Below are 13,830 nucleotides of genomic sequence, written 5' to 3'. Positions count from 1 at the left end.
TTTGATAATGTCTCTTTGGGACTGTAGGATATTCAGAATTCGGTTGGAGATGTATTCTTTCACATTACTGCTTTGTTACAGTTGTCTGTAGTAGAAGTTATTGACATTGAAGTCTGCTTACCATTATTTTCCCTGTTTTTTTCTAGAATCCCTTAAAGATTTTAAGATGTAAGATTCTTGCATACAAATTCTAAAACAGTATTTAAAGCAAAACTGATATCTAACTGCATAACACGACTTCAGCTGACTTGCTGAAAGCTTGTCTGCTCTGACCACTGGAATTCTAGCATGTAGCATGGGTGACTTGGCAGTTCCTCTCAGCTTTAGAGCAAACCGAAGGGTTTATAGGTCCTAACGAAACAGAACCTTGGCTTGGTGCTGCTTTGGAGGATATGTGTAAAAACATACTGAAACAGTGTTGGTGTATCTTTAGGGTTTTTCCTCCTTTGGGAGTGGAGAGAATACTGAGTAGCAGCATCTAGAGCTAAATCCGAATGCAGCTGATGTTGGAGTTGTGGTGTTTGATGCTATTTTCCATTTGTTTTAGCTGTCTGTGGAGGCATGAAATGCTCAGGTAGCCACATGAAAAAGCCAATGTACAGAAGTGGAGAAAAAAATTTAACTTTAGCTTTCTTTGGCCTGTTTTTTATAAAAGTCAAATGTCTTCTGTAAATATCTCCTACGGATTTTCCAGTGTTGCATTGTATTTCTGCACTGAGATTTTAAGTGTCTTAATGATAATAAAGTTTTCTTAATTACTTCTCAAGGATTGTTAAAACAGCACATATATACTCCCATGGACTGTGCAGTACAGGTTGGGGATCTTTGCCAGTCACACGGTGCTTTTAGAAGGATGTCATTCTGTGCATGCGGATACTATGTGTGCATTCCCTTCAACCTCTGTTTAGGAGTTGTATAAAACTATATTTAGGAAAAGCTGTTTTCTGATGTGTAATGAAGATGATGGTGGGGAATTTGCTATCTGCTTCCTCTGTTGGTAGAGAACTATGGGCCCTGGCTCTGTCGGGTGTTGGGCAGTGCCAGTCCCTGGCCTTTCAGTGAAACGCAGCTGGGCAGAGGGAGGTGGGGTGAATGAAGTGTAGTTGTCGGTGCAGTGCTCCCTGCTTTGCATTCAGCAGTGATAATCCCTAGCCCTTACACTGTAGTTCTTTTCATCTTCAAAGACACTTCTTAATTTTTTTAAGACACCCCCTTGATGTTTTTTGAAAATTCCACTTAAGGTGTTCATCCCAAACTGGAACATAAAATGTTTGTTCTTTTTTTAAGAGAAAATGTATTTTACTTTGCCAAATGCTTTGTATCTTGTCTTCAGAGAAAAATGGCCAGTAGCTGTGAGAGCAAATGGACATCTCCTCCTCAATTCTGAAAAGGTACGGTGAGGTTTCATGTATGGGATGGCTTTTGTGGTTGTCAAAATAGGCATTTGCCAGCCGGACTGGAAAAATCCTTCTCGGAATTTAAGAGGAAGAAATAGTGAAAATCCTAGTTTCTTCATTGGTGCCCTCCAGTTTTTCATTCATCAGAGATAAAGACCTGTCTTTCCTCCAATTCTATCTAACACTTTTCATAAGTTAGCTCTTGTATAGCTTCACCAGTTTAGTAAAGATTTCAGTGCATTTCTGTTAAGTTTTAGGGTAATATAGAATGTAGAATTATTTTTTACACTAAATTTTAGCTTTGTTAAGCATTGCAGTAAGAAGAAAAAGTTTGTGCCAATAACTTGCTAAAGTATGCAAGTTCTGAAAATAATTTTAATTAAAAATGCCTGGGCCTAGGAATTAGGCCTTGGAGACTGTCTAATAGGAAGCAAAAAACCCCCACCAGAGTCCTTCTTGAAAAATAAATGCAGGATGAGCTGAAAACACACATTTAAGTTTAATTTAGGTAATTTCTGGAATTAGATTTTGGTACAAGTTTTCCTGTTTTCCAAAGCCTGCCGGAGTCTGCGCGTCACGCAGCCGATACAGGAGGCAGCTGCCACATCCCCGCGCTGGGGTGTGCAGGGACCTTGGGGGTGACAACCTGTGCACGCTGCGAGGCAGCTCCGACGTTCAGGAGTTAGATGAGTGCTTGCAAAGTTGAGTCTGCTTTTGCCGCGAGACCCGGTTCAGATTTGCCAAATTGCTTTTGTTGTGATTCATGAGAAAGTACTTTCAGTGGTTTGCCCAAAGCCTTGTTGTGTCTGTCTTGCTTATCCAACGACGAAGTGGATGTGTGAGAAAGCAAAGACTCTTCTGTTTATTTCAGATGTCTAAATCTACAGGCAACTTTCTTACCCTAACTCAAGCTGTTGACAAGTTTTCTGCAGATGGTAAGTATGTTCTGACCTGCATCTGGTTTTCAATTATGCCAGAATGACTAAGATTAGTGTTTTGCTCTCAAAGGAGCTGTGGGTTTATTGGAGTATTGAATTTCAATAAATCTACCGCTTGCCGCCTGTTCTTGTTCAAAAGGCTGAACTCTATTTAGAAAACAGGGGTGCACGTTAGCTCAATAGCTTGGTTTTGACCAAGAACTGCTCACCCTCCCTGAGGGTGCCTGTTTCGTTCTCCCACATTCGCTGAAGGGATCAGAGCCTCAGACCGCGCTGTTGGTGCAGGCGGTGTGTATACACGCGTGCCCCTGTTCCTTCGCGCGTGCTCTTGGTTTTCGGACTGTGATTTCCTGGTCTCCTGGTTCTTGGTGTCTGGCTGGTTTCCTTCCCGGGGAGGGCAGTGTACCTCTCCTGGGTAAAGTGTGTGCTTTGAGACATCTCTCTGCAGCTGGCCAGGCACTTTGTAAATTCACTTTGCATTTCATTAACTCACAATGAGAAGTTATTTGTAACACATTTTGAGCCCCCTGCCTCCTGCATCTCTGTCTGCCAGCTAACAGTGTGCCAGCCCTGTTAGCTGATCTAGCTTCTTTCAGGCATGCGTTTAGCCTTGGCTGATGCTGGAGACACTGTTGAAGATGCCAACTTTGTGGAAGCCATGGCAGATGCTGGTATTCTTCGTCTCTACACATGGGTGGAGTGGGTGAAGGAGATGATTGCAAACAGAGACAGTCTGAGAGGCGGTCCTGCCAGCACCTTCAACGACAGAGTTTTTGCCAGGTACTGTACAAAGGCTAATAATACTGTTTGGTCAATTTTCTTTTTCTTGCAAAGAGCATCTCAGTAGTTATTTTTTCTACAAATCAATGAATTCCATAAAACATTACAGAACAGGTTATGGGGTTGTGCTGCACTGGTGATGTTGATAGTGCTGTTTTCCACGGTGTTGCCATTATGTGGGGTAGAGTATGCAATATTGATGTTTTCACTTTGCTTCCCTCCTCTCCCTAGTGAAATGAATGCAGGCATAATGAAGACAGACCAAAATTACGAGAAGATGATGTTTAAGGAAGCTCTGAAAACTGGCTTCTTTGAATTTCAGGTAGGAGGTCTCTTTTTAGGTGAGAAATACCAAGAAGCTAACACTTGGTATTTGTTACTTTGTGGATTTCTTTTGATCCTGATGTCTCTGATCCTCAATTATACAGCTGAATTGGAATCAGACTTGTGCCAAGGAAGACTACTGTGATGCTGCAAATAGTCCTGATATCTAATATGAGCAAAAAGCTGCTTAAAAGAAAGACACTATTAGTGTTTCCTTTCTTTAGTTCCTTTGTAATAAGGAACTCTTCATAAGAAATCCAGTTAATACATCAACAGAATTGTTTGGGAGCAGAGTGCTTTTTGATACGCTCCATAAACCATGTCTCCATAGTGTCTGCTGAACCATGCCACTTCACTTAATGAATTCCAGAGACTCCTTTATGTGGCTCCTTTATGATATTCAGGAATATGATTAAGTAGGCTGAATTATATGTATAATGATAGATCATATTCATTGCCTTTTTCTTAGTACTTATTAGTATCTGTATGCAAGCTCTTCGGGATGATAGTGCCTGATACATAGTTGTGGATATTTTTGTCTTTTATGTCTGTGCCAATAAACACTTTTTAAAAAGTACCATATTAATGCAAAAATCAAATGGCTGCCTGACAGAGTCACTCTCAGGTGCTTTGGGAAAATACAGTTCTTGCAATAATCTGTGACTGAGTTCTAAGCTGCTTACGTTCTGATGGCACAGAATTGTGTGTGTGTGTTCCGAGCGTCTCTCCGTGGCAGTTGGAGTGTGTTAACGATGGTTGTGTTGGCTCTGTTTCAGGCAGCAAAAGATAAATATCGTGAGCTGGCGATAGAAGGAATGCACCGAGAGCTGGTGTTTCAGTTCATTGAAGTTCAGACTCTGCTGCTGGCTCCTATCTGCCCCCACTTGTGTGAGCACATCTGGTCGCTGCTGGGAAAGGTACTCATGTTGCAGTTTTGTCATTTGATGTGGATCTTTAGTAAGGCTCATGTCAGGCTTCTGGATGTCTTTCGTATGCAAGTAGAAGAAATGTGTCTTATAATATGGAGAGCTGTAATAGCTTCTTGTCCATAGGACAGTGAACACAGAGTTAGCTTCTTGCTGTGATGGTACACGCAGCTTTAATACAAGGCAATTCGGTTGGCTACTTACAAACAGGTGATCTAAAATTGACCCAAATAATGCAATATTCCTACAGTTATGCATGAAATTTAGGGGTTTTTTAAGTGCCTTGTGCTTGTAGTTCAAGTTACGTAGCTATCTGGCAGGTCGTAGCTATCTGGCAGGTGTGATGGTATGTCTAGTCCTTCACACACTTGCAAATAAGTGCTTGTTGTCTGGATACTCACCCCTTTACAGCCCGGTTAGAGGTGGATGCTCATTGAGGTTCAGCCTGGCTGAACTCCAGTTTCCAGTCAAGCCACAGTGGGTTGAAACCCCACCAGATAGGAAGGTGTTTTCATTGCAGTGCGTGTCATTTCTTCCTTTCCTCCAAGCCGGGTTCCATCATGAGAGCCTCCTGGCCAGCAGCAGGCCCTGTGGATGAGGTGTTAATCCGCTCCTCCCAGTACCTCATGGAGGCGGCTCACGACCTCCGACTCCGTCTCAAGAACTACCTGGCCCCTGTGAAAGGAAAGGTGAAGTCTGCTACGTCGTCCTTTTAAGCGTCCCTACTTGATAATTCTGTATTGCCTCAGGACTCCTTCCTAATTTTTTTTTCTTTGTTTCCTCAGAAAAGTACTAAAGAACCTTCTCAGAAGCCTTCTCACTGTACCATCTATGTGGCAAAGAACTACCCGCCTTGGCAGCACACCACCTTATCGGTTCTGCGCAAGCACTACCAGGTTGGCACCCTTTCATGTTTCCTTGGGCTGTTACCGGCTTTCTTTTCTCTATCTATAAAAATCTTATAAGCTGTAATTTGTTAACCAAATTATTTAAATATAAAGCAAGATATTTTCTCTGTGCTTTTATAACTGTCCAATAAATTTTGGTACTTAATGAAAATGTCCCAAGGAATGTCATTGATATAACAGTATGACTTTACTGTTTTTGACAATCTGAGTAAAAAGTGGCTCATGTTCTGTTCATTTTTTTTTTCTTTTGTAAGTGGTTAGCTTATTATTCTCAAGTATATTCTTCTCAGCACTGCAGGGGGGTCTCACAGAGCGGAGCAGATGGGGAGAATCCCCCCACTCACCCTGCTGCCCACACTGCTCTGGGTGCAGCCCAGCACACGGGTGGCTTTCTGAGCTGCCAGTGCACGTTGCTGGCTCACAGGCAGTTTCCCATCCGCCAACACCCCGAAGTCCTTCTCCTTGGGGCTGCTCTCCAGCCACTCCTCACCCAGCCTGTGTTTGTGCTGGGGATTGCATTGACATTCTGGTAGGAAATTGAAGTATATTAATATGTAGTCACCATAAAGAATAAAGAAAATGCAGAATAATACTGAGTTGCCTGAGTGGCAGTAGTTATCTGGGTTTTTTTGTCAAAGTTTTAAAATCGTACTTTTAAAATGATTCAAAGGGTTGAGGAGAATTATTATATGTGGAATCAATGGTGATGATAAGCCTTGCTGGTATTTATGGGAAAGCACAAAGGGTATATGATATTAAAGGGCGATTTTTTTTTTAATGATACCTATACTTTTTAATGGATGTTCGTCAATGTTTAGGTCAGTGGAGGTGAGCTGCCAGATAATAAAGTAATTGCCAGTGAGCTTAACACCTTGCCAGAGCTGAAGAAGTATATGAAGAAAGTTATGCCCTTTGTTGCCATGATTAAGGTAAGCGTTAGAGGGACAGTTCTTGTGTAAAAAAAGCTTTTATGGATGAACGTATTGGGCAAAGGCGACGGTACTCTGTAACTTGGTGTGTGGGTATTGTTGTTTCCTTTATTTCATTCCTGGATCTCCTGCTAACATTTGACTTCAGTCTCTGTCCTGCCCCTTGCTTCTTTGGCATCTTTGTGGTTTTATAAACTTCTTTGATGTTTGTGGAAGAAAGGTAAAATAAAAATCTCTGCATGATTTAGCCCAGGTGAACTAATGGTCTAGTTGAGGCTTGTGTATTTTGCAGGTTACATAATCTGCTTCAAATACACGTGGATTCCTCTACATTTGAAACGCATTGCATTTGGCCTCCAGTTTTTCATGCTGAAATGAGAATAAGGTGCTCTGGAGACATAAGTGCTTAATGTTTGAAAGTTAAGAACAAGGCTAGAGATAATTGATTGTACTGTGTTTAAGGGAGGAAGAAAGGGACTGTTCTGAGTCCTGAATGGAACTGTGAACGTTGTGTATCATTCTTATGTTTTTATCGCTAATATTCTGTTACTTCATTATTATTTTCCCAGAGTCGTGCAAGACCATGAAAATCTTTGCTTCCATGTTTTTTTTTAAAAAGAAGCCTTTCTTTGCTTGCTGTTGCAAATAAAAATTCAGTACAACAGCTAGGAAGGTCCAAGAAGCAAAGAATAAGCAAAATTTCAATTAAAAAAGGCGGGGGGGCAGAGTAGGATTTAAAACCTTTTTGACTTCTACTCATGGTCTGTGGAAGTTGTGAGAGGGATTAGTAATGGAAAAAATCTTAATGAGTGTAAAAACAATATTTTTTTTCTCCTTGAGCTGTAGCTTCATTTTTAAACTGTGTGTAATAACGTCTTCTATAAAATATGACAAAACTTACAAATAGACGGAGGTGCTCTTTTGCCCCCTCTCCAGGGTTATTCCTTTTCATGGTAGCTCAGAAGCCTTCAGAGGAACAGAGCAGCTATGAAGCTTCCTGTATAAGTTTGTAAAGAGATGTAGTGATGTGTTAGATCAGCTGATGCAGTTGGGAAGGGTCAGACGAGCTTTCACTCCTACAGGTGTGCTAGGTCAGACCCATTCCTGCGTTTCGATGTCCCTAGTCTGGCAGTGGTCAGCGATCCTGGTGCAGGCAGGGCAGGGGTGGGCGTGCCGAGGCTGACCCGGTGATCCACCCTTTGCTTTTAAAGAGCAGTAAGCAATTCTGCATGAGGATGTAGAAACATCTGAGCTCAGGCTTCCTAGATCGGTATGTTTTTCTCAAACCAATTATTCAGCAATTCCAGTGTACAAGAAGCATTTCTTCTTGTGCTTCCTATTCGTCAGAGGAGGGCTTAAATGTAGAAGAAACTTTGTGATTTACAAAGGGAAGCAATTTGGTGTTAATGCAGGGAATCTTTCACATTAAACTGACAAGGAAACCAGGAAACCACAGTCATGCTGAGTCTGACAAAGCAGAGCTTCAAAGGAGACAGCTGGCTCAGCATGTGAAAGCAAGAAAGGGACAGATTAAATTCCAAAGAGGAAGTTCTGTTTTAGTAAAAAAAAAAAAATTCACGTGGTTTTTATATTGCCTTTAATACTTGTCTCTTGTGACTGTTGCTGTTGGCTTTCTGGACTAATTAAGTTACTTTTATGTTAACATATAAAGTAGTTATTTCCCTGCAGAGAACTTGTTTTACGACTGCTGTGAACATGTCCAGTTGTTGTGTGCTTGTCCTTTATTTTAAACTGGGTCATAAGACTGAATTTCCTGCTGTGAAATACCACTGAAATGCTGACTTATTTTGCGAATTCTCAACCTGCACATTAAGTAGGGATTATAAATAACTGTGAATGTCAAACACCTTTTCAATTTTATATTAAAAATGTGTTCTAATTGCTCTTACTCCTCCCATCAGTGTCACTAACTCCCTGCAGAAGAAACCCTGTTACAAGAAAATTATTGCTCCTGTGTTAGCATGTTGTGCCAGCAGAGAGCTCTCACATTTAAAAGCCTATTCTTTTCATGACTAATGTAGATAGTTTGCTGTTTGGAAGCGTCATTTTACTTCCAGCGTTTAGAGGGTTTTAATCTTTTTTTTTTTTTTTCTCTGTCAGGAAAATCTGGAGAAGAATGGTTCACGTGTTCTTGATCTGGAGCTGGAATTTGATGAACGTGCAGTGCTGATGGAGAATATCGTCTATTTGACAAATTCCCTGGAGGTTGGTACCTATCTGGCATATTTGTTACTTGGTTTTTATCGGGGTAGCTGGAGGACTGGCCTTTCCTAAGGCTCTAAGCATGTTTACGTTAACTTCTGGGTGTACATTGCTCAATTGATAGTTTTTTTTATCAACTCTGTATTTCAATCTTGCTGTTTAAATTTGTCAAATATAGGTGTATAAATCTGTTAAATATAGGCATGAGACACAGTGGTAGGTGTGTAGTATACAAACATGGTCACACAAAACAGAGGTAGCTTCTACTGCAGTACTGGTTGTATCTGTGATGGGAAAGGCCAATGACACTTTTGAAGAGACATTTTTCTCTGAGTCAACCAGTATGTTACAATTTTTACAGCTGAAGAAATGAGAAGGAGACGTTTCAAGGCTTTACTACCAAGAATGATCCGAGTCCTTAGCTTTGTGTCCTTGGACTCTTCCCAAGGCATGGCAGCTGTAGCAGATGACGATGCCCTCCTCAAGGAGCAGGTTCTGGGCAGTGCTTTTAAGACTGTGTAGCACAAGGGATGCCAGTCTAGTAGCAGTTACGCTGCTTCGTATGATAACCAGAGTTTAATTCAGTAGGCAATATGTTAATGAGGGGGCAGCTCAGGTTGTGTTTAAAAAAAAAAATCAAACTAAAAAAACTCAAAACAATCCCCCCCAAACTATTTCAAGAACTAGGGAAAAAAAAAAAAATTTTTATATATATATATTGCAAAATTTCATTTTGTAACCTGTACAGTATGAAACAAATGTGGTCTTATCGGACTTGTCCCATATCAGAGCAAAGTCAAGAGCGAGTGACAACTTTTATTTTAAAATATCTGTAAGTCTGCAAAACCCACTGAACTGCGGGAGGGAGCAGTGGATCTGTTAACAGCGGCTCCTTCATGCGGGAGAACGTAGAGCAACTTGAACTGGGCTGTCAGACCTCTGCAGCTGAGCAGCAGTTGGCAGGTTCCGTACCAGGGTGGAACTACCCCGTATTTCTGCCAGAGTTGGTGCTGGCCGGGCCCCCAGCCCCGCTGCAGGGACTTGGGGGTTGCTGTGGGCTTGTCAAGGGTCATGGGAACTGAACGCGCGCGTGCTGCCGCTGCAGACCAGCCACGCTGCCTGTGGCCTGCGCTGGGAGGAGCTGCTCATACAGGGCATGAGTTTGCAAGTCAAGGGAAGTCATCCCTGTCCCCTCGGCTCTGCGGAGCCCCCCGTTCAGCCCTGTCAGTGTTGTGCCCCCCTCTCACCCTCCCCTCTCTGCACCCCCGCTTTAAAAGGCATTGAGGACTCGTGGCTGTTGAGCGGGGGACCAGCAAGGTGGCTGGGGGGAGCCTAGAGTGTGTGACCTGACAGAAAAAACTTCTGTTCATTCCTTCCTCCCCCTTTTTTCTTTTTTACAGCTGGATCACATTGAAGTGAAGTTTGCTTCTGAAGCAGAAGATAAAATAAAAGAAGACTGCTGTCCTGGAAAACCATTTTCCATATTCAGAACTGAGGTAAAATCAGAAATTCAGATATTTGAAGTCTGAAGAAATAATTTAAAAAAAACCAAAACAAAACAACAGACAAAAGCAAACATGCCATTTAAAAACTTTAATCAGACATGAATGTTGGATTTATTCTGCCTTTGACCCAGCACCCCTTCAAAACAAGAAACATTTCCTGAAGGAATTATTATTCTTTTTTATTCTTCCTCTGTACAGAGCCCTAGATGTGACTGTGGTTGTACCTTAGCTTTAAGGCTCTTCCAGTCAGCGCAGTTCAAAGATTTGACCTGAGCACTGTTAAAAACAAGTGACCTGAGCATCCACATACTCTTATATTGCTTTCTTTCAGCCCTGTGCCTCAGCTCCTGCTGTTTAGATAAGGTAGATTGTGTCCTGGTTAAAGCACAGCCCAAAGACAGAGAATTCACAGTGCAAGTGTGGCTGAATCTCACTTCACCACTGTTATCTAGAAATTGTGGTGTTGCTTATTATACTTGTTTTAAAGTATTATAAATCTCCATGTGAAACTTTGTATTACTTGTCTGCTGAATCTGAAAGTGTTTTTTAATACTTTCTGTGTTTATCAGTTATTTTATAATGGGCTAGTAAATTCCATTCAGTTGCATAAAAATAAAACCTTTCAAAAGTATCCTACAGCTGTGTCGTGGAGTCTTGGAAGAATTAATGAGTAATGTGTAAGACTAGTGAAACTCTACAAGGGTGGTATCATGTATGAGTATTTCTAGCTCTAACACTTCTCCACAGTAAAAATTTCACTGATTCCCTGAAATATCTCCTAAAAATTTCTGCATACTCTGTCCTGTATTTTAAAGAGTTGGGGGAGTGCCACTGGCAGTCTGTTTCTAAATGAAGTTTATCCATCTGGAATATCTGTTGATAGAAGATGTTTATTTGTTTCAGTTTCACGTTTCCTCTGAGGCTTGGATCACAAATGCAGATTCTCCTTTAACGTTTGTTATTGCCTTTCTTGCAGCCCAGCGTGTCTGTATTTTTGGTGAACCCTCAACCGTCAAATGGCCACTTCTCTACAAAAATTGAAATCAGGCAAGGAGACAATAGAGAGATGGTGATCAGGCGCTTAATGAAGATGGACAGAGGAATCAAAGGTAAAATACTGGCACAGCTGTACATGCTGAACATTCCCAGGAGAGGAGCGGAAATGGAAAGCTGCTGAAGTTTGTGCTGCTGTAATAGATGCTTAGAAAGGAGGAAGAAGTTTTGTGTTTGAGTGACCAAGGAAGGAGCTAACATAGAAGCAAACAGGTTTTTCTGTGGGTTTCCTCATGAGTCTTTTGTTCTGGCACTGGTACACCGAAGCCTAGTTTCAGCCAGGGATGAATATGGATGACCTTTGGCCCTGTGCTCTGAATTCCCAAGAAAAGGTTAGTCCTGTAACTGGGTATAGGCAGCTCCTGCCGCTTTGATTTTGGAACCCAGGGCTGAAAACAAATTTACCAGATTTATTTTTCTATTTAGTTAAGGTGAATTAATTTAACAGTTGCTATGTTGGCTCCTCATCATTTCTGTCCCAGTTCATAGTGGAAAACTGTCCACTTAAAACTGGAATTACTGAAGAATCGCTCAATAGCCCATCAGTTACCATTGTTCATGCCAAACTTGAACTAGCAACCTCTGTGGGAAATAGTTTAATACTCCTTTTGAATCCCCGAGCTATTTCTTCCCTGTCTACTCCTGTATTCTTTATGCACTAATACTTTATTTCAGCTGTTAAACGTTGAATTCTGTGGTTGTAAGAGACACAGTAAGTACTGGAAGAATTTCTTTGGGAGCGCTCGGTGCGTGGGTGCTGCTGGATTCCGGTGGGAACATGTTAAGACCAGGGCACTTGGTCATTGCGCACCCTGAGCTTGTGCTGAAGCTGTTGTGACCCCGCCTGCTCTGTCCCCTGGTGCTGGGCAGGGCCAGGGGTGGGCGAGGGTGGCCGGGGGCAGGGGGCGCCGCTTCCGCTGCGGCACGTTTGCTTAGAGCTGTGGAGTGCTCTGAAGGGGCTGGTGTACTGTAGTTTAGGAACCTGAATTCTATCATAGGGAAAACATCCAACTCTATGGAAGTGCCTTTTTTTGGCAAAAATCCTGGTTGCTGCCAGTAATTACTTTGCCTCCTCTTGCTTCTTTGCTTTCTGAATAGTTTTCTGTCTGGTAACTTTATGCAGGGCTTTTCTGCTGCCTTGTAAGTTCTTGAGATGATGTGCGCTGACAAGGCAGAAGTGGAGAGGTGCTGTTTTCATCTTTGTCACTGTCATTGTGTGGCACAGAGAAAATCTTGGCCCCTTTCCTGTTTTTTGCCTTGTTGCAGTTGGAATAAAAGCTGCCTCTTAGGAGTGCTGCTACGGTCAGTTTAAATGTTGGTGGTGTCTTGACAATCTGAAGGTGGCCTCTGTAAGTAGCAGTATTTCAGGGTGGGTGCTTTTCCTTGATTTTTCTTGGAAATAAGCAATGTTTTTTCTAGCCTACTTGTTGATAATTTTATTCCTCACTTACACACCTGCTTGGAAGGATATCTTAGGAAAACACAGAATAACATGATAAAACTTCATGTCAAACATTGTTGAAAGAAGCATTATGTTTCTGGCCAGTGTAGTGAATAAAAATAGCTTTCTTAAAGGAACAGCAGCTGTGTTTTTGTTGAAGAATGCAGGAATTAAGAATCAAACAAATCTGAGGCACTGTGAGCTGGGTATAAAAGGAACACTGGACCTCATCCAAAAGCTTGTGACAGCAGAGTAATTTTTTTCTTTCTCTGTCTTTCAACAGCTTGTGTTTATGTTAATGTTTATCTGTAGAACAAAGACAACTGTACACTGATGGTGGTGCAGGCAGGGACCGTGATCCGTAGGTAGCAAAGTGCAGGCAGGGGAGTGCACTATCTAGGCGGTAGCTGTGTTTGTGTGCCTGCTAGCCTTCTGCCAGGGGGCATTCTGAAACGACTGAAAACTGGCCAGATTAAACACTTCGTCCCTCCCTACCTTCTCCAGGAGGTGTCACTGTTCTGTCGGTGCGTGAGGGCTGGGAGGCTGTGCTGGGAGGAAGGCTTGGCTGAAAGATCCCAGGCTTCCTAGAGGCTTTTCTTGGCCTGCTTAGCAGTCTTTATTAGTGTGCATTTTAATAGGGAATTGTATTTAAAACAATTCTCACCTTCCCCTTTCTCCCAGTCTCTAAATTAATTCCTCAGAAAATGATACTGTAACTGTTCTGTCACAGCTGTCCCAAAGCCAGATAAGGCAAATTTAGTGCTTAGAGTGTGATATTGGGAGTTGGTATTTGCGTGGTTTATCCCCGTTTCTGCTGGTACTTGCTGTGTAAGCACTGAATGACATCTTGGCAGTGGGTGTGTAAATCTTAACACGACTGTTATTCCCGAGAGAATGTATTTCCTTGGAGCAGATACAGACGTACTGAGGATTAAGTGTTGCTTGGATTCAGCAGATCCTCCAGCTTGTGGGTAGCTCCCGAGCCTAACTAGCCTGTCCCTTCGCTGCAGATCTCTCTAAAGTGAAGCTGATGAGGTTTGATGATCCCGTGCTCGGGCCGCGCCGTGTTCCAGTCCTGGGCAAAGAGGAGGCAGAGAAGACGCCAATTCTGGAGCAAGCTGTCTTCCACATCGACCTGGGCGAGGGACACGTGCGCGTCACTGAGAATGGCCTGACCAAGGACATTGGTGACACAATTGTTTATCTAGTCCATTAACTGGCGCGTACCTGGCTTGATCCCTGGCAGTGCAAAAGTTTGTAGAGACACTTCAAAAGCATCTGTAATGAACAAAGATGAGAATTTGTTCTATTAAAAAAAAAAAGCCCACCCAAAACAACCTAATTTTGCATGCGAGTTCACCCCTACTCTTTTAAACGTGGATATAATAAAATTATTTTCCTCTGGC

At 42.2% G+C, this 13,830-nt stretch overlaps 1 protein-coding gene across 2 annotated transcripts in view; it reads left to right on the top strand.

Moving 5' to 3' along the window:
* The window catches only part of LARS1 (leucyl-tRNA synthetase 1), a 30,375-nt gene extending 16,545 nt beyond the window's left edge, over window positions 1-13,830 (top strand). For both annotated transcript variants that reach the window (XM_074883488.1, XM_074883489.1), the window contains exons 21-32: window positions 1,334-1,391; window positions 2,269-2,332; window positions 2,932-3,115; window positions 3,347-3,437; window positions 4,216-4,356; window positions 4,914-5,054; window positions 5,151-5,261; window positions 6,092-6,202; window positions 8,324-8,428; window positions 9,826-9,921; window positions 10,907-11,039; window positions 13,435-13,830. In XM_074883488.1, the coding sequence (XP_074739589.1) occupies window positions 1,334-1,391; window positions 2,269-2,332; window positions 2,932-3,115; window positions 3,347-3,437; window positions 4,216-4,356; window positions 4,914-5,054; window positions 5,151-5,261; window positions 6,092-6,202; window positions 8,324-8,428; window positions 9,826-9,921; window positions 10,907-11,039; window positions 13,435-13,640 (1,441 nt within the window). In that variant the 3' untranslated portion in view covers window positions 13,641-13,830. The remainder of the gene's footprint in view (window positions 1-1,333; window positions 1,392-2,268; window positions 2,333-2,931; window positions 3,116-3,346; window positions 3,438-4,215; window positions 4,357-4,913; window positions 5,055-5,150; window positions 5,262-6,091; window positions 6,203-8,323; window positions 8,429-9,825; window positions 9,922-10,906; window positions 11,040-13,434) is intronic.

The sequence above is a fragment of the Strix uralensis genome, chromosome 14 (genome assembly GCF_047716275.1).
Source record: "Strix uralensis isolate ZFMK-TIS-50842 chromosome 14, bStrUra1, whole genome shotgun sequence".
Taxonomy (NCBI): Eukaryota; Metazoa; Chordata; class Aves; order Strigiformes; family Strigidae; genus Strix; species Strix uralensis.
The sequence above is the reverse complement of the archived record's forward strand: the minus strand, read 5'-3'. Positions and strand labels throughout refer to the sequence as shown.